Source organism: Strigops habroptila, chromosome 1 (genome assembly GCF_004027225.2).
Source record: "Strigops habroptila isolate Jane chromosome 1, bStrHab1.2.pri, whole genome shotgun sequence".
Classification (NCBI taxonomy): Eukaryota; Metazoa; Chordata; class Aves; order Psittaciformes; family Psittacidae; genus Strigops; species Strigops habroptila.
The window spans coordinates 105,576,854-105,601,695 of NC_044277.2; the positions used below are offsets into that span (position 1 = coordinate 105,576,854).

Sequence of the window (24,842 nt, forward strand, 5' to 3'; positions counted from 1 at the left end):
TTGGAACAAACTCACATTTTTGCTTTCCCCATTGACATTTATTAGTAAAGGCTATTTCCTAATACAAAGCAAAATGTTAATGGCCTCCCTCAGCAAATTAGGTTGTGGACTTTAAACATGTGCTTAAATGTTTCAAGTGCAAATTTAACTTTTGTTTGTGAGGAAAGTCATTGAAAGTCATTGGGCAGTTAAGCATTTCTGACTGGCTGCCAAGCCAAATACCAAATATTCGTGACAAATTTTCTCTTGTGAATGGACAAGACTTGGCTTTAGCAGATCCAGGTAGGTGCAGAGAAGCATAAAAGGACACATTCCTTCCCCAACCTCATGAAAGCTTCTCTGCTACTTAGATGACTCTTCAGTAACATTCCAAGGCCAAATAACAGGGCAAATTCTGCTTGCCCAACTCTAGTAAGCTTTTACTGTAAAGTCAATGAAATACATATATAATCCAGGTTAGAAAGCTTTGTCCAAATCTTTGGGCAAAACCAGAGAAAACAGAGGGTTAGTGGGATAAAGGTCTGATGGAGAGTGAGAAACGTCCTAGGCTACTCATACACATATCACCAGTGTCACTAAACACAGCACCCAGAGAAAAGGCAAGACTTGAAGAAGGAACTAATTTTCATGGATGGCTGCCAGAAAATGAGGATTAGGTGCCGCTATACTATTACTACTGGTTGTTTACATACAAGAAGCAGAAAAAAACTGCAGAGAAATAGGATTAGCAATACTAATCTCAAAATCACGAGGAAGACTGTCAGTACCTGTTTAGTATGTTAACAAATACTGAGCTGGGGAAGGGAAGTGGTATCATTTTTAGTCTGCTTTCTTAATGAAAAAAGATTTATTCAACCTTGCTGCCTTGTTTAGTATTCACTTTTCTACTTATTCTACACCTTTAAAGCAACAGAACAATTTTAACCACATTTTACAACTGGATAAAGATCACTGAAATAAAGATGTTTTCAAAATGAAGATAGCAAGGATAAAAACAGAATCATACATGCTTTTTCATACTATCCAGTTACATGGGGAAATACTTGACACGAGCTTACAAGAATCTACAAAGGAGCTTACAAAGACTCCAACAAGAAGTTACAGTCAGTGTGCCATCAGTTGATAGGCGTAAGCTCATACGAGACTATTCAGCACAACCCTTGTTAAATGGCTTGGTGGTGAACTGAAGTGAGACACACTTTCGAAGTAGTGAAGGCAAAACAGGCAGTGGTACAACTGAGCTCAGTAGCTCTGTCCCTCTGTAGCTGCTCATTCTCAGTCACTACGCCATTTGTAGAGATGGATGAGAAGTGGGTTACATCAGGGAAGGGATACAGCTGAAAACAGCAAAGCAATCTATGTTACCTGGCTCATGCCCCCATTCTTCACAGAATGATTACACAGGGAGAGCCGCGAGCACACTGTAGGGACTGGCAACAGGGATAACTATGCAGGAGTAGAGATAGGGCTGATGAATGCTTGCTCAGAGACAATCTGAGCTTCAATACACACACTGTAAAGGCAGACAAAAATCTGGGACCTGCAGTAAAGGATGAAAAGGACTGAAGGAGTGGATGACTACACTACGGTAATACAAGGCTTAAAACAGATTGTGAAGTTTTACTCAGTCTGAGGGATACTTTGCACCACAATTAGTATCAATGAACCCAGTGGCACTAACAATAAAGTAAGATACCAGACAGTGTAAGAGCATCAGAGTTTTGTCCCTATGGAAGTAAAACTCTAAATTATTCTTATTTTTTGAGGACAAGAATAAATAGCTGAACCTTGAAGAAATATACTGAGAATTTCAAACAAGACAAATACTTGTTAATAAAATAAAACTCTCATATAGTAAAGGTTTTTTTCTTGACCTACAGACAGACACTTGTTCTGTTAAGACATGTGTGAAGCAATGGCATTATGAGACTATTCAATTCTTTCAAGACTAGGCAGGATAAATCAGTATACGATAAGCTCCAGGCTGCAGCTACACAGAAGCTGAACTAGAGTCAGGTCTACGTAACATCTCAACTGTGGAGTCCAGTTTCACTTTTCCTTATGTCACAACCATTTTCTTTAACCTTTGTAGAAAGAAAGACTGAATTACCTATTAATAGCCTTCTCAGTGATAAGACTTCATTACAGTCTGTTCATATATGTGTAGATCTTTATAGCATAATTTGTAGCTTAACTTATAACACATGCAAGTCACCTGGTAAGGTTTATACAAGGTATATATTATATGTACAAACACACCTTCCATGAACACCACAAGCCTGTGATCTTCAAAACAGCTTCAGGCATTTAGATCTATTAATGTTCACTTAGGAAGTTTCTACACCTGTGGAAAACTCATCCTTGACACCCAAAGACAGGCTGGTAAATAAATGACTTGTTTTTCAACAGGGCTAAGTCCCAGTGGAAGTCAAGCACTTTTGAACCATGAAGTCAGTGAACAGGGCAGCTTCCCCCTTCACACTTGTAATCACAAGACCTCCCAACTGGAAAATATAGTCCATCTGTAATTAGAAACAACTACAGACATGACAGTTATTTATACTAAATCCACTTTATATGGTCTGAGCAGAAGTGGCCTTGTATTTATCAATTTTATTTAAGCCTTTACCTTGCTGGGCCATTATGTCCATCTTTGTCTTATGTGCACGCAAGTATAACATTGCTCATGTTTACCCAATTAGACAGTTAGCTCCACCCGACTATGAACAAACAAAAAACAACTGCTCATAGCATTCCAGAGAAACAACACAGTGCAAGAACAAAGATTTCCACACGCAAACACAGGCAATCAGCTAACCACAAAGCAGCAAAACCAGCAGATATTTAAATGTTGAAAAATAGGGACAAGTTCTCTTCGGTATCCACAAATATCCGTGCTGATAATTCAGATGCCTGCCTGATTTTTCCATCTGAGATTCCTCCAGTGAATGGGAGAAAATTAAATACGTATTCAGCTGAACAGATGCCAAGGCTGACTGATGAGGAGACCAACAGCTTCTTGGATGGGAGGCAGAGAGTTTTTAGTTTCTCAGATGGGACACAAAGCTATTCTATCTTGAGGCATTTTGTATTTATCTGTTCTTTTTTCTCTGACGGGGTTATCGTTCTTTGTTCTGTGTGTTTGCTTCTCACTTGCTGGATGTGCAACCCAAGAGGTTAATGCCCACTTGCCATGAGGCCTTTTTGCAACCATAGTTTCCGAGCCTTTGCAACAGACACGAAGGCATCAATTTCATTTTTACAAATGTCATGAACACCTGACCTTGTGAGGCAACACACAAACAAACCTGACCAAACAGTGAAGCCTGAGTGAGTTCTGGACCTATAAACCATTCTGAGTGATAACAGGATAGAAACATATATGTTTCTATGTTCCTATCATATATCTAACACATATGACCTCAAAGCTTGACCCTAGTCTACTTCACTTATTTCTGATTGAAGAAAGCAGAAGCTTTTGCTGCAGTCAGAGGAGAGAAATGGGCATCTCTCAAGGCCAGTCCATCCAATCTGGAGCCCTTTGGAGGTACTATCTGCCCCTGCCCTCTCCAAGGGCAACCCAAACCAACAACTACTAACTTTGGCACCTCCATTTCATGCATTAATCTGAGCAAAGCGAGCAGGAGCAGTGCATGTTTCTAAACCTTGCAAATTGTTCTCCTATGTGTTTTGAACTCCTTCAGCAATTTGCATAGGCAAAACATTCCAAAATAAGCCTGAATAAGGAAGTGAAGCTGGCAGTGTGCAGCTCAGATCATCAACAAGTTGAAATTTACAGAGTCCCAAACAAGTATTTGATTTAAGACTAATCTGTTAGCAGGATCTGTAAAAATCGTAAAATTTACTGTGGCATATTTGAAGCTGTTGTATAAGGTCCAATCCTGCATTACAGTGATAGCAAGACTCACATCAGCATGTAACTAGTACATTTTAGCACATAATTATGTCCTTGGAGTTTGCATGCAAGTGGCCTGATCTCATTCTTACAAGTAAAGTGTGTCCCTTTTATGAGTAAAAGCTGAAGGGTTTGACTTTAAACACATTTTTCAGCATAACCTAGCTTCATCAGTTTCTAAAGTATAGCTCTGGGCACAGTTTTAGGCTTCCCATATGCTGCACTTTTTTAACTTAAAAGTTCAGGTTGGCAATCTGAAAACATACTTCACAGCAATTCTTACCAGTTCAGTATAGTGAACTGCATTTAAGAGTACTGATGTAATCACTGAAATGGGAATCTTAAGATTTTGCCTGAAAAGCGGCAATGTTTAGAGCACCTCCTCTGAGCTCTTTCATGCCATCACAACATTGTCCTGGAAGATGAGCTGTAGATGTCTTAAAAGACTCTTTTTTAAAAAAAAGCAATGTGCATTGGGCAGAATCATGCTGTGTGAAAAGCTCTGGAAGAAAGTGTTTCCCATGTGACAGCAACAGCTCTAAAGCTCTTGGCCACTGTGCTCAAGAGTTCAAGGGACATGAAGACATACAGATAAAACCAGAGTGTGTGAAACTGAGTCTATTCTTGGTAGCCACAGCTCTGCTATTTATAGTTATTACCAAGGTCAGGACAGTGAAGGAAGGGGCAGAGCAGAGAACTGCTCATCCGATTCAGACCTAGGCTGTCTATCAGACTTGGAGACTGCATCCAGCCCTCCTAGATGGAAGCAGACCTTCTCCTGACACATTGAAAAGACTTTGGAAAATTAGGATGCTGTACAACTCCCTCCTTTCCTCTGCAACTACTCTTTCCAAGCTGAATGGCTACAGGAGGATGTCACTACATGTCTCCCCCATTGCAGTAAGATGAGCTCTAAAGCTTTAAAGCATGTACTGGGGCAGTAACTCCTTTGTGGCAGCTTCATGGTTAACCCCATGAGCTAGAACATGAATTCCAGAAGCATCTTCCTCAGGCATCTGTCAAGAGTATGTGGGAAGCCTGCCACTGTGAGAAGACAGAGTGCTGGAACTGTGTGCCACGAGAAGAGGGCTGTAAGGGCAAAGTACGCTGCAGTCCTTGAGGAAATTTCCCTTTTATCCTAGATGGGAATGGCAGAGTCCCAAGTCACCAAACAAGTGAAAAACTTTTGAGCTTACAATCAACCATGGCCATGCTTGCGCACACACCATGGAGGAGCCCTTTTGCCAAACCCAAAGTTGTAGAAGGTCTGGTGATAAAGATGTACTTAGTTTTCTTCTTCAAGCAAGTAATGTTTCCATCAAGAAATAAATGCACAGAAAAGAAGTTCTTTCTGGGTTTGGGGTTTTTTTTAATCATGATACCTCTATTTATTGATATGATGATACCTGTTTATTCTACCTGTTCTTTAGACTATTATGACTTGGACTGTATTGTAAGAAACTGGCCATCCTGTCAGATGACAGTTGACTAAATACTCAATTACAAAGGCATTATAGCCAGTAATTTTACTTACAAGGAAACCTGCTCCTTACAGTGTCCCACTTCTCACATCACAGCTAATGTAAAAATTAAAAAAAAAAAAGGGGGGGCATGGAAACACCACTTCTAACTAGTATCTTTAAAAACACAGAGTTACTATAAATAAATGTATAAATGTAAATCTGGCAAGACCAGAACTTTTAACCACACCTGGACAGAATAGCTTGCCTCACTAACACTGCTCGTGCCAGCATCACAGACCCGCTATCATCATCAAAGCAGTAACTGTTTTCAACAACAATATAACCATCAAATAGTGTTTTTATCATAATGAAGTTTAGATTACATCACTGTCTTGAACATCAAGTATGAGCTCGTTGAACTCACTGCTCCCTAAATATGCAGAACAATGGCGATGAATGAAGCCGAAACCGAGGCAGAGAAGCTGCCTTTGTGTCAGGACAGAGGTTCACTGACAGTGAGTCACTGCCCACAGCTGCATGTGGGATGTTGATTAGCTAATTATACGATAGTTGTTACATGAATTTATAGACACTTGAAGACTGCAGCCTACACATAATTGTTCTTTCTGTTTCGTTCTGGTAAAAAAAGCAGCTAGAGAAATGTCGGCAACTAAACAAAAAAACTTCAATTACATTTGTTATATGGCCACTACGATATTATTAACTGCATAAAGACAGAGCTTTGTCAGGACAGCTTAGGGTGTAATTGCCATGTTCAGACTCCAAGTATAGCTTCTCACCCTCAGATTATGTAAAAGCAGCCGTGTTTTCAAGTTCTCCTCACTGTGGATGACTCACATTATTATATACTAACCACCAACACATTCTGTTTTACTCCTTTGTTTTACATGCCTGGAGTGTTCTGGCTGGGGTTTGTCTTGTTCAGAATCTATATGTTCTGCACACCGCTTATTGTACCATGTAATCACTCCCTGTCCTTCTCCTTTTTAGCTTTTAATGAGCTCCTGCACTGCCACTTGGGCAATTTCACAAAACTACCCTTCAGAACTCCAAGAAGGCATCATGAGATCTGCAGGCTGTGCTGCAGATTCCTGAGAATTTGCACAGCTACACTGGAGGCCACTGATACAGCAAAGACCTCAGTCTGATAAACCGCTGCTGGTGTCACAACATTTTTTGAACTCTTGTACATACGATTGGCATCAGGAATCAAAAAATGCATGTCACAATCTTCTCATGGAGACACAGGAGATTAAGGCTTATCTTATGACTGGGAAGGTTTCTATTCTCTGTATCAATAGGAGAAAGTCTTGAAGGTGAATAAATTCCAGAAAGTCTCCAGTGAAGCAGAGGGAGAGCAGCTTTATTCATAATATGGGTCTTGCTCTGTGATCCTCTACCACTGCCTTCTGGGACTGCATCAGCAGCCAGCTCATTTTTTTTTATCTACTTTAAGTAAAGAGAAAAATGAAATGGCCAAATATCCTCAGCTTGCTGTGTAAGAGGCCCATGAAACACCCTCTGTGAGACAAGCATGTTGTCAGATTCCGGAACATCACAGAAAGCATGAAAGAACAGGTGAAATTATTTATTTCTGTAATGACTAGTGATGCCGCGTACTTCCAGATCCTGCTGTCTTTGCTGAGGAATGAGATAAAAATAATGACGTCATTAATCTTACAAAGACACGTGAGCACTTCTTTCCAGAAATAACTTAAGCATAAAATTTCAGTCATTAATCAAAGTGCGCGGGGGCCTACCCCTTTTTAGGATTCTAAAAGCAAACGTAAAGCAATATGACTGTAAAGCAACACAAACGTAAGGGGCACTTAGCCTTTATTCTAAGCAGGTAACTTCAAGAAAAACATGCCTAGGGCCAGTTTCTCTCTACTAGTGTAGATTTGTATTGATCCTGCAAAGCCACAGCAAGTTTTACCATTTCAGAAGCTGGTCTCTGCCTGGAAGAAAGAAGGGCACCACCACACGATATCATGAATATGAAGAAAAGAAAGTAATAAAATATGCTGCAGGAAGGAGCAGAAGAGACATACCCATGCGGAAAGAAAAACACAGGATAAACAAAACGCTTGAGAGGCTCTTTCAGGGAAGAGAACTAGCAGACACAGCACAAGGGAATGTGAACTCTGCCCAGACACTGAGAATACAGGTAAGACTCAGGGAAAAAAAATATTAATACAGATGGCGGTTTTTTTCCAAATAGAGTAGAGATGTAGTACAAGCAAGGATGAATTATCTTTGTTTCCCAGAGGTCAACTCCAGAAAGAGATTGCTTACAAAGATGAGTCGTTTTATCTCAGATCCACAGTCCTGTTGATAAATCTCAAAGCGATTCACCAAGAAGGAAGATTTCCCAGGGAATAAGTTCCAGCCCTTATTTAGACCAGGCAAAGGTATTGCTTAGCAGTCTGGGGACACAAATAAACTGCCTGTGCCAATTCAAAACTCGTACATAGTTGTCACGAAAGGAAGTGTTATGTCTGCATGTGATTTCCTGGAACAAATCAAATGTTTCTGCAGAGGAACCCATGAAATGCTGACAATATATTAAGACTGTTTTCTCTTAAAATGGCTATCTCAAACTTATACTACAGGTCCACTGGGTCAGGAAAAAAAAATGAAGAAAGGGAAATGAATTGTGTCTAAAAATCTGACAGAAGAATCCAAATGATTTTAGCATACAAGACTAAAACCAAAAGCTGTTTCAATACAGCTGAGATAAAATAGTACTCTATTGAGATAAAACAGCAATAGAAACTGAGAATATACAATTCCATGTACAGTGGACATGTATACAGCAGTCCAGCAGTAAAGTCTGCAAGAGAGACAGGGCTGGGCAGATCCCAAGCTAGGCGGTATTAAGAGAAAAATATTGGGCTTTTCTGTCACTTCCAACAGTGGCACTAACAATTTGTCCATCCCCAAGACAGTTGAATACGTTGTCCAAAGGCACATGGTTCAGCTGTCCTGACTCTTTGCATCCCAGCTAGAATTGAGCAGCAATCAGAAGGGATAGCCATATCCCAGATGAATTCTACTCTTCATGATATACAGAGGACCTGCCTCTTTCTGTATCTTGAATTGATTCTGTATTTTTTATTTGTCACATTTATCACATTGATGAAAGACAACTGGAACCAGCACTGGACCAGCATCGAGCACTGATGGTCCAAGAACGTTGGCCATCATTCTGCCCATCACAGGTTTGGGTACCAGCTATTCCTAAATCCTCAGTGTCATCGCTTGGGGAGCCATTGGGTCCTGTATTCTTTCCAACTGTAATGAGGGCATACCTCACGTGAAAGAGAAGACCTGTTGGCTCCAGTGAGGCCAGCTAAATAAACATGAAGTCCAGTCACTGCTACTGCATCAACACAAGAGCCTCCAAAGTGTCCTGAAGAAACAGCATCTTAAAAAAGATGCCTAGCAGCTGTGTAGACAACTTTCGGTGCTGAACTCCAACATGATGTATGGCACTTAGGGTCAATCATCTCTGCAGGCCTCTAGTCAGACCCCTGCAGAATCCAGAGGGTGAACATCGAAACATAGAATCATAGAACAGTTAGGGTTGGAAAGGACCTTAAGATCATCTAGTTCCAACCTCCCTGCCATGGGCAGGGACACCTCGCACTAACTGTACTTTCATGCACTGGGCTGGGAGCGTGATGACCCAGGCTTTGCCGGTGCTGTCAGAGCAGCTGCTCGGGTTGGCAGCACAGACACTAACAGGACTCTGGGACCTGAGCGGCACCCCATGGCTGGTGCTGATGCAGTGTCTGGGTTTGGCACCATCTTCTTAACACAGCCACGGGTTTGACGGGATCTCCTTACACCACCATTTTAGAATTACTACAGCCAGGATCGCCAACCCCTTCATCTTCCAGAGACGCCACAGCAGACGCTTTCAACCTTCCTCATGACTAACTGCCATCTCCCAAGGGGACAAGCCACCATGGCGGGCTGGGTTGAGCTGCAGGGGCCACCACCACCTTCACCACCACCATCCCTGTCACCATCACCACTATCTCCACCGCCACCGCCACCGCCACCGCCGCCCCGGGCGCAGCTCGGCCGGGGCTCTCCTCAGGGCTCCCCCTCACCGGCCGGTTACAACCGTCGCCGGGGGAGTCTCGAGGGCGCCCAGCGCGCTCCCGCCCCGCCCGCCATTGGCCGCGGTCCGGGGCGGGGAGGGGAGGAGGGGTGGGGGAGACCCGGCCCGCGGCGCCGCGCGGTCCTGCCGCCGTCAGCCGCGGTGCGGGCGGGAGCGGTGGGGGAGAGGAAGGCGGGTGGTGTGTCCCGCACGTCATATCAGCCGCCCGCCCGGGATTGGCTGCGGCGTCTCACCCGACCGGCCGCGGGCGCCCGGGCTGGCGCGGCGGCTCCCGCGCTCGGCGCTCGCGCCCGGCCCCGCCCCGCCCGGCGCGGCCCGGCCCGAGGGGAGGGGTGGCGGAGCGGAGCGGCGGGCCCGGCGCTGCCTCCGGCCGCGGGTAGGTCGGCGGCGGGTAACGTGACACGCGTGGCTGGGGACTTATAAACCTTACACGGGCCGCAGGCCGGCGGCGGCGAGCCGGGAAGGAGGCAGGAGAGCGGCGGCCCTTCGCCGTCCCCCCACGGGCTGACGCGGCGGCGGGCGCAGCCCCCTGAGGTGAGAGGGCGGGGAGGCCCGCGTCCCCCCGGTATACGCCGGGACGCGAACCCTGTCCCGAGAGAGAGGGGACAGCGCGGGTCTGACGGCGGCGGTGGGTCCTTCCGGGGGCTCCGCCGCTGACAGGCCGAGGCAGCGCGGCCCGTGGCCTCCGAGTCACCCCGCTTGTGCTGGGCTCCCGGCCCGCCGGCTCCCGGCTGTTCGCCCAATGCTTGTGGAGCCCTTGGCGGAAGGGGTAGTGTGTGTGAGGGGTCGGGCCGTTCCGCGGTTGGCGTTTGACAGCGTGTCCGTGCGCGTGTGTTTCAGGACTGCAGGGAAGCCGATGCCCAGGTTGGAGAACGGCGGCTGGAGCTGTTCCTGCGCGGCCCGGGGAAGGCACCGAGCCCAGCCGGGGGGCACGGCAGCGGGGCTGGCCGCCAAGGTGGGCGGGATGCTGAGCTCCTCCGGCTCAAGCCCCTCGCTGACGCTGGTCGGTACCGGAGCGCGCAGCCCCAGCACCGCCACCAGCACCACCAGCACCTTGAACTGGAGTCAGCACCTGGTGCAGAGGAGCGTGGTCCTCTTCGTTGTTGGTGCTTTCATGGCCCTGGTGCTGAACTTGCTGCAGATACAGCGAAATGTGACTCTCTTCCCCGACGAAGTGATGTCCACGCTCTTCTCCTCTGCCTGGTGGGTGCCCCCATGCTGCGGAACAGCAGCAGGTAAGTCCCTAACCTCCACGCGTGATTTAGTTTGGTTTCCTCCCCGCCATCCTCCCGTGGGGAGGAGAGGTGATGGAGCTCAGTTTGTGACCTTGGTGAGCACTTCCATCGCACAGCGAGTGGTGCAGACTGTGCCTTTGGGAAGGGCGCATGCCCGCGCCAGCTTTATCCACCTGCGTGGATGACAGCTGGCGTTTCCCGCGTGTCGGAAGGCTCTTTCGGAGCCGGTGCACTCTGGGCGCGGGTGAAGTGACGTTTTCCCCGCAGGGCGAGCCGCTCCGCACGCAGCTCACACCTTGTTTCCGCAGGCGCAGCGGGATTTACCCGCTCTTCCCCCCCATTCCTTTCGCCCCACGGCGGGGCACGGGTGGGCGCGGTGGGGCCGCGTGTCTCCGCCCCTCGCCGGCCATTGGCTCACGGCGAACTGGTGAGTGGAGGGAGGCGCTCGCCATTGGCTGGCGGCGCGAACTGGCCACGGGCTGGGCCGAAAACAAGGAAGTCACGTGCGGCGGCGTTACCCCCACAGCACCGGCACCCGCGCTCATACAGTGATCTGTGTCATTGGAACCTTATTACAAGGGAGCGTGAATGGTAAACCGTAACCTCGAATGATAAACGGCATAGCAGATAGGTTGCCACGGTTTATGCTCAAAGTTCTCGTAGTGCTGTCACATTTGGATGGAACTTTGGCACTTAGCTGTCACCTTAAGGTGAAAGTTCTGGTGACCAGCATCAGAAGGATGAAACTGTTCCAGAATCAGATCACATATCTGTCTTAAAATGGTACTTCTTGTAGCCTTCTGAGCATAGAAGTTCTTCCTCTTAGGCGTTTGGGGGCGGGTAGGAAAGGAAACACACACACATAAGTGTTACACATAGTTAAAGCAGTATGTCTAACCCTGGAGTTGGTAACAACACATGAAGTCGCAAGGCTTAAAAAAGTGAAACTCGTCTAGTGTTTGTGCTAGCAACTGAGCTAACGCTAGCCTATGTTTTTCTTCTGCAACCAATTTGCAGACTGATAAGGCTGAGAAAATGTTATATGAGGATAAAAACATTGTGTGATTAATAGTATGAGTAGTTATTTTTCCCTGACATAAATAAGACTGATGGCAGGTGTTTATCCAAGTTCAGCTCTGCTTCTGTTTGGTATCAAAATTAGCCTCTGAGTTGGCTGGGAGCACAGGCTGACTTACAGCCCAGCAGAAGGAGAGAAAGCAGCGCTGCCAAGAGACTTCTGCATCCAGGCAAATATTTAATTCTGGGCCTGATTCACAGCTAATGAGTCAAGTTCATAAAACTGTCTGCCCTGCAAGTGAGCAATAAACACATATTCCATTCCTAGCTGTAATTAAGCTTTTGTTACATCTTGTTATTTCTTGGTACAAGCATCTCCTCAGGATGTCAAACTATATGTGCTCATGGGAGAAAAGGAGCTTGAAGTCAGATGCCTGACATTGCAGTATATATCTCTGCTTTAGAAGTTCTAACAGAATATTGCTTCTACAGTAGATTTCTTTCCTAAAGTAGGGGGGTGATAATTGTCTCTTCTTCATCAGACTTAATATGTGATAAGACGTGATAAGCACCTCACTACTTTGTCAAGCACTTATTTGCCAAACTAAACTTTAGCAATAATGAAGTAATCATTGTATAAGAGTTAGTACAAGTAGTGTTACTTCTCTTGCAGCTGTCGTTGGCCTGCTGTATCCCTGCATTGACAGCCACCTGGGGGAACCACACAAATTCAAGAGAGAATGGGCCAGTGTAATGCGATGTATAGCAGTTTTCGTTGGCATTAACCATGCAAGTGCTGTATCCTTGAAACAGTTTATGTTGTTGCTCCATGTGCTTAGTCTGTTGTCATGAAATCAGTCTCTCCCATTCACATCTGGGAGAATTACAAAGGTAAGGATGGTGCTACTGGCAGAGAGGTAAACTTCTGAGAGACCTGCAGCACACTGCAGTAGTTACTTTAAGACAGATAACACAGTTCACTTAAAAGTATTTGGGGGGGGGCTCTGGGGCAGAGAAAGAGATAGACATCATAATATGTCTGATTCAGCTGCAAGCATAACAGTACAAATTGTGTTATTTTAATCAATATGTTGTCTGCGTCTAATACTTGACACAATTAACTGGCAACATACACTGAACTTCTCAGAGTGTTCTTTGTGTAAGATAATGGTGGTTTGAGCAGAAAACCTAAATCAGCAAGGATAACTAGGTCACTTGAGGTAAAAGTCCATAAAAGTTAAATATATTACAATATAGTATCTTCTTTTGATGCTCAATGTGACAAAAAATGTTGTCTTTGCACTCACACTTCAGTCAAAGTCAACAAGTGCTATGATTGTTCGGCAGGTCTAACAGCCAGAGCCTTAATATATTGTGTTTAGAGATACAGAACCATGCTCACTTTCAGTTTGAGTTCTCCCTTGTTCAGTTTCAGCAGCAGCGTATCTGGAGACTTAAAAGCATTATCCTTAACATCCTTCTCCAGAAACTAGATTTTGCAAACAACGTCCAGCTGTCCCTGACTCTAGCAGCCTTATCACTGGGTCTTTGGTGGACATTTGATCGTTCAAGAAGTGGTCTCGGACTTGGAATTACAATAGCCTTTGTAGCAACTCTGATAACCCAGTTTCTTGTATATAATGGTGTTTATCAGTAAGTTATGCTTTTAAAATATTCTTTCAACTATCATGTCCTCCTGACTGAAAACAGGGGTGCACAGGCACCGGAAGTTAGTAATTAACACATGCAGCATGTTCTTATTGTAAGACATTTTGTTTGTCCTGGCAGCTAATTGTCCAGTTGTTCCAGATGATCAGATTGAGAACTGGGGGTGGAAGGTGGGGAGTAGACAAATTGGGATATATGTTGAAATGGTAACAGGTCAGCAAACTGAACTTCTGCTGGCTTGGTATATCACAGAATGGTTTGGGTTGGAAGGGACCTTAAAGACCACCTAATTCCAACCCCCTTGCCATGGGCAGGGACACCTTCCTCCAGACCAGGTTGCTCAAAGCCTCATTCAACCTGGCCTTGAACACTTAGTCTCATTAACTGGCTCTCAGGAGAGAGAATTTCCAAACTTTGCTGGCTAGGTTTAGAAACTTACTAAGTTAACAGTCTTAATTTGGTCTCCCTGTTCCTTCTCGTATATTACTGTTGGGTTTTTTTTTTATCTGGGCCTGGGGAGAAACTTCTATATCATCTTGTTAATAGTATGTAAAGTGACGATAATAACTTGTTTATAACTTATTTCCTTCTCTTTACTAGGTATACATCCCCAGATTTTCTTTACATCCGTTCTTGGCTTCCATGTATATTTTTCTCAGGAGGTGTGACTGTAGGAAACATAGGACGCCAACTGGCTATGGTAATTACTCTATAATTAGCATTTCCTTTAACAATCCAAATACCTTCTATTGTTGTTAGTCCAAGAACAAACTATGGCTTTAAGGGCATGACTCACGAATTGGCAGAGATAAATAGATATCTTCCCAAGAGCTGAATTGTAAGTGTACAACCTGTGTTGCCAGTAGAGTGGGAATTGTCTTAGTAAGTGTTTGAGTATCTTCTGTACTTAACTTTTTCCAGCAACAGCCTAAATAAGACTAGAATGAGTACTCCTCTTCTGCTGAGAATCTCAGTCACTCCTGCTCCATCAGTATTTTGAATTAACATCTAAGGTAGCTAGAAAACTGAGGCTTTCTCTAATTATTTATGCAGTAAAGCATTTTTGTTATGTAGATGAAAGGAAATGTCCCTGTATGGCATTAAAGTCCACCACTCTACCACTTATGCTCTTTCTGGTCACTCAAGAGCCAGTTTAAGTATCACTCAATATATGGGATAATATAGTATAAATTACTATTTCATTTGCTAGGTTCTTAAGTAATTTTTACCTTGTAGCATACTTAAAAGTAAACCTGGGTGTATGCTTGCACTTCAGCCTAAGGCTTGGTTGTGAAAAGTGTTCTGACTGATGCATAGTAATAATACTGTATTGATTTAACATCTGTCATCTTTGCTACATAAGTCCTTTATCCTGGAAAACATCCTTTAAGTATTTAACTTCTCTAAGGCTGCTGTGGTTTAGGTGCCTTTAATTTTTACTGAAGGAAGAGCATTTGTAGACTTGGGAGTTCCTGAAATACTAGTCTCTGAACTGTTTAGTAAGGGGGCGAGCTGCTTTTTGAGACTGAACAACAAATGAGTAAAAAGCTAAGTCTAAAGCTAGCAGTCTTTCCTGGAACAGGCTTTCTGTCTCTTGTGCCTCAGTGGATGGATGTTAATGTACTTCTAGTGTGGATAGTCTAAACTTGATGCTGCAGATCTTACAAGCTGGGGAAGAGAGCCATGTTGCTTGACCACCACTGGCTAACACTGAAGATCAATTTCTTTAGTATTGATTCTCAGTTACTCTAAATTAAGAGTAACCTCTTGTAGAAAAGGCTGGTTTAAAAAAAAAAAAAAGAGAGAGAGCATGGGCAAATCTACTCTTGTTCTTGAGGGTTTTCTTTCATGCTGACTTGATACCAAGTTACAGATTTCTTGGGACCATGGTCACAATCTTAACTTCACAGTCAATTTTGGGTTGCTCTGAGGTTCTTTAAAACACAAGCTCACTACTCCCCCTTCAAATCCCAGTGGTGCATAATCTCTGCATGTGTTTTTTCATAGGACTACATGTATGGGGGGTGAAAGAGGGTGTAATTTATCATTCTAAATTTGCCGCTCACATTAAGTAAAAAAGATATATTAGTGAATAGTCTTATTTAAGCTTTGCTATTGCAAGCAGAGTTTCAGAATAAAAATTTAGTCAGTTATATGCTACAGTTCTGTATTTCACATTGGCATACACAGTACTTTCGGTTGCTCTGCTTCTTATGTTAGAAAGCAAAGGAGGTGATCCTTAAAGAGCTAAAATAAATTTAGGCACATAGGATTCTTTTTTCCTTTGACTTCTTTTCACCTGGCATCTCACCTGAACATAACTAAAATCAGACTGACTCCTGCCTGAAACTTCCCTGTCAATCTTGTCATCTTCCTTATAAAGAAAGAGGAAGTTGACAAGGCAAAGTATTCTGGTTATCTAGAAGCATCTCCTCATGTGGTTTACATTAGCATTACTTAATCTGGAAAAACTTGGAGAAGCCCAACTTCTGCAAATCACTATGAAGCATTCAGTGCTGAAAGTCAAAGAATTCCACTTCTAAAATAGAATGGTAGCATCCAGTCAACTAGGTCTTTCTTCTATAGAGATGCCCCAAAAGTATCAGTCTGTTTTGTTAGCCATTGTGAATGTGGCAAGAAGATGGAATGTTGCACTTCTTAAACTAAGCCTGAATAAAACCGTTATTTTTGTTGTGTATTCTCCTGCAAACAGCTCCCTGAGCTGTTTGGCCACATGTGACAATTGCATATCAAACAGCAGATATTTTCTGCGTAGGTCTAGAGTAGAACACAGCACCTGTGGAAGTTACTCTAGTGGAGTAAAGTTGCCTCACTTCCTTCTCAGCTGCTGTCTAGCTTTTACAGTTAGAAAAGGAATTAGAAGCAGCAGAATGAGAAGTGTCCCTGTGACATCTATTCCCATCCTGAGAAATGTTAGCTGGGAGATGCTTACTGCTTTTCAGGACTGGATTTCAAGTGGGCTTACGTGCAGTAACTGCCATCAGTTCTCACTGCTCATTCTTACACCTTAAGTTGCAGGTCAGTGCTCATCAGGGGGGTTAAATGGATGTCAACAGTTCATTTTGAGTTGTAGTCATTACTCTCAGCATCTGGCAAACTAAGGTGCTATTCAAAACTTAGACCTTGGAAATACTTATTGTTTGATACTTCTAGGAGCTGTAGAACTGTGAACACATTTGGTACTTGCAAATGTATTTGCATTTTGGCTCTAGAATGAGAACATATAATAAGCTTTGTTTTAAAGAGAAGTTTGTTAAATTTCTTACACTGACATACTGTAGGGTTTCATATTAGAAAAGAGACTTAGGAAATTAGTAAGCCTATCTGATACCAGACTTTGATTGGAAAATAAAGCAACATATGCTTGAAGACAGTTTGAAGGAGGGCTGTTAAAAAACTGAATTAATGTCCATTTTCAGCCTAACTGAAGTTAGTCTTCAGTTAGTCAACTATTTAATCATTGAAAATACTGCGTAATGTAGGCACTTATCAAAAGGCATTAATATATAACATCTGTTTGATTTCTTTTTTTATCCATAGGGTATTCCAGAGAAACCACACAATGACTAAGTCTTTGAAGAAGAGAGCATGGTGCCAGTGTGAAAGCAACATTGCGAAGATGCGTTCCTGTTTTAAATTGAAGATTATTTAGAAAAAAATAATCTTTTTATGGGCTCACTGCACAAATGACTTGTGGGGGGAAAAGAAAAATTAATCCATTCTTAGAATAGCCAAGTGAAATTAACTGCTTATCTTGAAATCTTACCCTGATTTACCGCATAGCGTTTGCATACGGCTGTTCTCTGGAAGAGTTTAACACCAAGTTGCGTACAACTGTTCAGGCTAAGTGGCAGTTTTCCAAGTATTAGATTCCAGTGGTAAGTTATTGGAATCAGCTGCCGTATTTTTAAAGCCTTGAAACTGAAATTTAATTACAAGCTCTTGTATCAGTGCCCAAGGAAGTAGATCGATGGTGCTTAACAATGATGAAGTATGGTTTAATAGGAATAGTATTTATCCAAATCTTTGAAAATAGGGTTATTTAAAAATAAGAGTGATCAAAACAGATTAAAGGCATTGCACTAATTGCTTTTAGGAGTCTTATGAAGGAATCATGCCCTTACTTGTAATGCTGCATTAAGTTTCTGTCTTTGATGGTGGAGAGGGTTGGAGGGACAAAAAGTTGGAAGTCACTTAGTTTGGAATTTCTAAACTACTTCAGTATGATAGGTGAACACAGAGACAATCTGTTCAAACATGAACTATATCAAGAAATTCTGGCTGGAAATTTCATCACTTCTGAAGCTTGCAAGTTAGATTTGCAAGAATCGAGTTCTGGCCCCAATTCCGGTAAGAAGTTTAAGTGTGTGTGAGTATTCTGCTTAATATTAGACATATGTTTCTGTATCTCACTGAATGAGGTCTTGGATATCTTAAAATGCCTGGTGTCACTACAAAATGTGCATTGCAGATCATTGATTGGCCACTGAGTATGTGCCCCCAAATCCTTAGATTCATAGTTTCCTCCTAGAGGTGTCCTTGTTCCTCTTTTTGAGTCAGGGTTTTGACTGAAATGGTTGGAAATGGAAGCGGGCCTAAAATGTGACTTAGACTGTATGTGAAGAATAGCGAACAGCTTGTTTTCTCAGTTCAGTTTCTGAAGGAGATCATTGCTTGTTTTTTTCACAACCCTATTGAAATTGCAATCTGTGATTGCCTTCTTAAAAAAAGAAAAGAAAAAAGTGCTTATGTCACTACATAAAAACATTCGGTGTTTCTTAATACTTAGTTCTGGTGGCACAACGTATTCATTTGATAGCTTAGACCACAGGAGACCTAAGTAGCAAGTATTAGGTCTTAAAGTTGAAGTGCAATGTACAGTAAATCTGAGCCTCATGTTCTCTTCAATATCTATCATTTCTTATGAGAGATTAAAGAGAAGAGGGTTCTGAGTTCATTTCAATGCTGCATGGAGTCAAATGGAGCAATAATTTATTTAACTAGTAAGTTAGTTTTGTTGTATCATTCATTGAACCCAAATTTTTAGAAATACTCCAATTTGTGGTTATGGGTACTTGTAAACTTTTATGTATTTGCCTTTTTGTATTACTCTTTTTTTTTGTGTGTGTGTATGTGTGCATTTCCAATCTTACATGGCTTCAGATATAGTTACAGGCATCAGTCAAAGACTGACCCATCAAAAAAGACATTGAGGCCAGGCAGCAGTGTTCTGGCTGCTTTCACTCTTCTAAGGGAATGCTGTAACCGCTGCTTGTGCTTTTGGTGGTTTTTTTTTTTGTAGCAGGAAAAGTTTAGCACAAAGCCTATATTACAGAGCAGACCCCAATTCTAATCTTGCTTTGGTGTAAATCAGGAGTAATTTCATTGGTATAAGATCTTTCCTCAAATGTTTAAAAGATAAATAATCACATTTTATAGGACTACTTGAAGAAATTAGGTCCTCAGATCAGGACTGGGTCAGCTCAGCTGTTTTAAGGAGTATGCTACCTGCTGGGGAAGACAGTTTTGTAACCATCTTGAAACCACTTTCAAAATGTTATAAAACCAGGTGTAAGTAAAGACGACAGTGATCTCTATGGATATTTGATTGATAGAGAAGTATTTAAGATTTATTTGTAAAGACTGAAACTGACTCTGTATCTGTTAGACATAATGCAGCCAAAATGTTAAGTCAAAAAGTTCGTTTTTGCCAATACTTCTGAGTATCTTAACCAAGTGATTTAAGTTTGGAAGAGGTGGGGAGGGGAGTGAAGAAAATTTGCACTATTCTGAATTTGAACACTTAAATTCTCATTCTTACTGATAAGTTTTCAGCGGTGTGTTTGGTTTTACACTTTTTTTACTATTAAAGTTTTAAGATCAAGTTGTGTTTGCCTTGGATTCTCTGTATCCACATTATGCAGGAATCTTTCGTGAAAAGGACAGTTGTTATGGTTGCATAAGAAATACTCAGTCATGCATACTCAGTGGTTTTTAAAAAAATCCTAAACTGAACTTGGAGAGATGAGCTTTTAGAGGGGCTTTCAGCCTGGGTTATACAGTTGAAGAAAAACGGTCTTGCTGTTGTACCAAGAAAGTGGCGTAACTTTATGGTTATGTGACTTAAGGTACTGATCTTAATACTATTCACTTCAACATTTGAAATTCATAATTTGAAACAAAATATGGAGGGGCCAGGGTAAATATGCAAATTCCTGTTGTGGCTTGGTTATCTACAGTAATGATTACTTAAAGTCCAAAGCATCTTAAGAGTGCAAACAGTGAGAATGAGTAAGCAGAGCTAATGAAGCTAAGCAATTCTAAAGCTGTTGCATCACCTTATCTAAGGTAGATAGCATCTTGCATATTTAGACAGAAAGTCCTCGCTTTTACTGCACTTAAATATTTATTTCAGACTTCAAGAAGCTGCTATGTTTGTGGTGGATTGATGTTCATATTAGTGCAGAGTCTGCTGGCTTAGCTGAAGAAGGCTTCATTAGGAACTTCTTAACTATTTGAGCATAAATAGCCTGTGTTTGCTTAACTTCAGTGCATGTTCCATAGCAGCTGAGGAGGTAGCTGTTAACAGCCCCAACCTGAGCATGGCCCACCTCCTTCAGGTACATTGCTTGCCCTGAAACTCTGCTCAGATTTTTGTTGAAAATAATACATATGTATGTATTTAATCATACATATGTATAATATTTAATCATACATATATACACACACACTTGTGGGATACAGCCTGGTCTGTGAGAACTAAGGCACAACAGTCTCCTTTTGTGACAGGAAAAGTGTTGTACAGTTTTGAAGAAAAAACAGAAAAGTCTTCCCAGCAAGTGTGATTTGACCTGTGTGTCATTCCTGCAAATTCCTTTAGTAGGTTATTCAGCCTTTGGCTTTAAGCATGGGATTTGCAGGTGCTAAATTAGCCACAGGAGGGCCCAATAGTCTGTTCTCTGAATACAGCCAGGAACATATTGAGATGCATAATGAAATTAAGTTCTCAATTGCCTTGCTGCACATCAGAGGAGCTCCAAAATTCATGAGAACAAGCATTACATGCTGGACTAATTGAACAAAGCATACTTTATACTGGGAGATCATTGAGGGCCCTATGTTGGAACCTGTGAGAGGTGTGGGTGATAACAACAAGGTTCTTGGAGATAACAGGTCAAGAAAGGAACCTATAGGTGATGGTGATTTCTCTGGGATAGTGAAATACCACATAAGTTGCCCCATACATAGTTTGGAGTCATCTCCCTGCACCTAACTAAATCCTCCTGTTGTGCAGTGACAATGCTCTGTCTTCATGGGCTACAAATGAGTTCACATATGCCAGAAAATCACAATCCTCATGCCTGTGTGATAAGAAAGTCTGTAGGTTGTGTTGTGTCTGGCTCTGCTTACCTTTCAAAGGCAGAATTCGAAGTACAGATGATAATTTCTATAAATAATGCATTACTGCCCAAAAAATCAGAAAGGGTTTTTCAGAAAATTCCTGATCGCTTTTACTAAGCATCTCCTTGCTCACTCACTACCCTCAACACCTTTTATTTCCCAGCCCAGTGTCATCATTTTCTTCTTTCATGCCCCTTCTCAGTTAAACAGCCTCCTCCCAGGCTCAACACTGGCTTCATCACCCTTCGACCTTTGCTACCCCAAAGGTGGTTGAAGGGCATCAAATACACGTGCCGGATCTGTAGTCTGCACGCTGCATTGTCTGGACCTTTTCAGTCTCAGAACTTCACCCTCAGGAATTTTTTCCCTTCCTGTTTTTCCTGTGTGTTTCTGAACTTCTTTCCACAATGAAGAAGTCAGCTTGCTGGAAGGACCCACCTCGGTGCCTGGGGGAGCAAGCACGGAGCTGAGTTGTTCTGCAGGATCTCTGCCTTGTTCTGACCATCGCATTTCCGATGATGAACTGAATGTTTTTGTTAAAAAAAAAAAAAAACCACCAATAAAAAGTCCCAAATTTGTCTCCCCTGAAAGATCAGCTTTGCAGTGCCACCTACATAGCTGTCATGTCGTACCGGAGAGTGCCGTGATTTCAGACAGCATCAGACAGCATCTCTCTTGGAGATGGGATACCTCAGGCTGTGTGTTAACTCTGAAACCTACAAGCCATCATTCAGTTTTTAATACAATACCTATTGCACTGTTACTGCTTTATAAAAACCAAGCTACTGTTGAATTTAATGCTAGGTATAATTTGAACCTGATGTCACCCAAAAGAAAGAAAACTTGCCTGTGATTCCTGATCTGTCCTGGTGTGCAGCTGGCACACCAGGGGTGGAGGGTCCTTCTGATGGGTTCTGTCCTGCTGAGCTCTTGCGCCAGGACCCTGTAGTGTAGGAGCCTGGGCACTGCATGGAGCCATGCTGGTGGGCTGAGCAACAGGCTCTGATTTCCAAAGGAAATTTGCTGCTGCTGGGCTGGTTGAAAGAGGGTGGAGTGAGCTGGTGTAGGAAGGAGGTGCAACAGCATCATGCAAGCCCACTCCAAAGTTTGCCCTGCAAGGATGAGACAGCATATTCCAGAAATCCCTGTGAAGCTAAGGGAGATGCAGAGCTGGAGCTAAGGAAGAATCACCAGAAATACACACCTGCTGACTTACCCGGCATTAGCAAGTGAACAGGGCAGAAATCAAAACTTCAAGGGCTCTCTTGTGCAACAGAGACCTCACCCAGACAAGCAGAGCTCATTCGCTTCTGTGCAGGGCTCTGCAGCAATGAACTTACTTGCAAGCTCTGATTTTAAACATTTTTCCTTTCTCTACTGAAGCACACAGACCATGCAGTCAGTGAAGTTTGGTCCCGGAAAGGATTCAAACATGGGCCGTGATGTGTATCATAGGTGAAGTCAGTGGGACCAGAGATGTGCTGAGCATCGCAATCAGCTCCAGGTCTGGAGTTCTGCTCACAGAAGTGAGCAAAAGCCATAGTGGAGCAGCAGTGACTGTCACAGCTAAGGGCTGGAGGTCATCCTCCTACCAAGCCTCCCAAGCACTTTGCTTAAGGCTATTTTGGAACAAATTGAATAAGAGTAAATAAAATCATTAGGAAAAGAGCCACACAGTCGTAACCAGCTGAGTTATCAGCTGGAAGTGGGAGAAGATAGTAAAGGTATCTAATAAGATAACCACTCCTTATGATTTAACTCAGAATTTCATTGTGTTTCTTCTTTTCATGCAAAGAAAGCACTTGGTATCACCAGAACAGATTCTGGTGATAATTAGATAAGTAATCTGCCATCGTTTAGTTTTTACTTATCTTTACTGAGACAGCTTGCAGTGCTGCTGGGATGAGAGTCTGACCATGGTATGAATGAGTCCATTCCAAATACAGACTTGAAGATACAGCCTGGGGACTAGTGATTCTTTTGGTGGAACTCAGTTGCAAAACACAGACATGACCATGACTTTAGACATCCCAGGGGATTCAAGGCATCCCTATGGGGCCACCAGGTTTGGCCTGGGAGACATATAGCCTCCAAGAGCGGCAGCAGAAGGCTGCACAGAGGATGTGGGATGTCTCAGAATAATTTAGATTGGAAAAGACATGTAAGATCATTGAGTCCTATCATACACCTAACATTGCCAAGTCCACCACTAACCTATGTTCCTAAATGCCACGTCTACACCTCTTTTAAATACCTCCAGGGACAGTGACTCAACCACCTCCCTGTTCCAATGCCTGACAATCCTTTTGGTGATGGAATTTTTCCTAATATCCAATCTGAACGTCCTCTGGCACAACTTGAGGCCATTTCCTCTCATCCTAAAACAAGATGACACTAGGCTCAAGTTTTGAACCCCACCCTCAATGTCCACTAACATGTGAACCAAAGATGGTCAATAGCATTTAAGCTGAGAAACACCAGGTTTGGGGGATTTTGCTCATTGGAAGTAGACTCTGAAGCCAACAATGCACGGATATCTCAGCATCATCACACCCACATCTTGTGGTCATGAGCATCCTGGAAGATGCAGCCAGGTGAAGGAAGTTTGAATGCAAAGTTATGAGGCTGGTAGAACAAGTAGCCTCACACAGGAGCTGGTGAATGAGCCTTTCCCATCAGATCTGCAATGGGACTTGGGGAAACAACAGCTGCATTTGCCTGCCTGCTCCTTGGGCATGTTCCACCTGCTTAATTGAAGGCAGGTCCAAATGAGCCATCTGTTGACCTGGTTGAGGAATCAGAGCTTCCCATTAATTTAAAGATATTTTTGCACGTTATTAAAGGCCTAGAAGGAAAGGAGAGGTGGATAAAAAACAACATTAAGAAGCTTTGCCTTAGAGGCACAGGTAATATCTGTAACAGCTGCTACACCCTATGCCTAAGCTAATTGTTAAATGAGTCACCCTGGCAAAAGAAGCATTAATAAAGGGAAGCGAAGACTGAACATCTGGAAAATAATATGAAAGGGAAGAGTTTTCATATTTTGGAACTCCTTGCTGGGTGGGAACTGCTTGGGGAGACGGCTCTAATTGCTTGTCTGAGAGAATGCAAAGAGAATCTATTCCCAGTCTGAAATCAGCATCGTCATTGTGTATTCCTCTCCGCTCTCCTGTCCCAGTGCCATGACTGTTACGTGGAGCCCTAACCTGCTAAGACCAAGACACACTCTCCATCTTTTGCACCTCAGCCAGACAGTGATGCAGGTCCATAAGGCCAGTGGCGTGTACCAGCCTCAGGACACAGTTCCAAGCTCAGAAGTTGGTTTGCACAACCGAGTGCAGGATGCGCTATCAAAACAAGGTTATTCTGGTGGCACCTGTGTCTTGGTGCTGGTGGGTGGTTACTGGGGCTCATTTTGATCCACCCTCTTTCTTCCTGGGGCTGTCAGACTTTCAGCAAGGAGCTCTGTAGAAAGTGTCCACACCACAGTCCGAATCAGACTCTTTTCCCAACTTGGGACTTGAAACCGGGCTGGATAAAACTCAGGAATGTTCTCAGGTCTCGTTCAGCTTTGGCAAGGAGAACCAAACTGGGATGTGATGGATCCCTCTGATGGAGGGATGCCAGGATCATAGCACATACCTGGAGTTGTGCAGCAGTGCCTGTACTTTGTGTATGATTGCGCTCATTTCTGCTCACCATTTCTTTGCAGAAGCAGCTAATGATTCTTCCACCTTCCTTCCATTTGGTCCTCTCCATCTTCTGCCATTTTGCGCTTTCTCTCAGTCTCCTCTTTCCTATCCTGTAGAAGCCCCTTCACTGAACACCTCCAAACAGCACTGTACAGCCGGGAGACCTCCACCCTGTCTGGGTACCTGTCAGTCCGGGGTTGGTCTCTGCACAAACGAGTACACAGGGCACGTGTCCAAGAGGACATGCTGGGTCTGCGACAAGAACATGGCAAGGGCAGG

The 24,842-nt window shown here is 43.3% G+C and overlaps 1 protein-coding gene and 1 long non-coding RNA gene across 3 annotated transcripts; both read left to right on the plus strand.

Annotated features, from left to right (window-relative positions):
• The first annotated feature begins 7,445 nt into the window (after positions 1-7,445).
• On the plus strand, positions 7,446-7,866 carry LOC115618011. The gene is made up of 2 exons (XR_003994710.1): positions 7,446-7,567; positions 7,670-7,866. It is a non-coding gene; the product is annotated as an uncharacterized LOC115618011 (long non-coding RNA).
• A 1,898-nt stretch (positions 7,867-9,764) lies between these two features.
• INSIG1 (insulin induced gene 1) lies at positions 9,765-19,354 on the plus strand. Of its 2 annotated transcripts, none has more exons than XM_030491494.1 (6): positions 9,765-10,063; positions 10,370-10,764; positions 12,455-12,579; positions 13,268-13,434; positions 14,050-14,149; positions 17,011-19,354. In XM_030491494.1, the coding sequence occupies exons 2-6, from the start codon at positions 10,386-10,388 to the stop codon at positions 17,038-17,040; spliced, it is 801 nt and encodes a 266-aa protein (XP_030347354.1). In that variant the 5' UTR covers positions 9,765-10,063; positions 10,370-10,385; the 3' UTR covers positions 17,041-19,354. The 2 variants fall into 2 exon arrangements, with proteins under 2 accessions (XP_030347354.1, XP_030347362.1); XM_030491502.1 differs by having other exon boundaries at positions 9,770-9,905.
• The last annotated feature ends 5,488 nt before the right edge of the window (positions 19,355-24,842 follow it).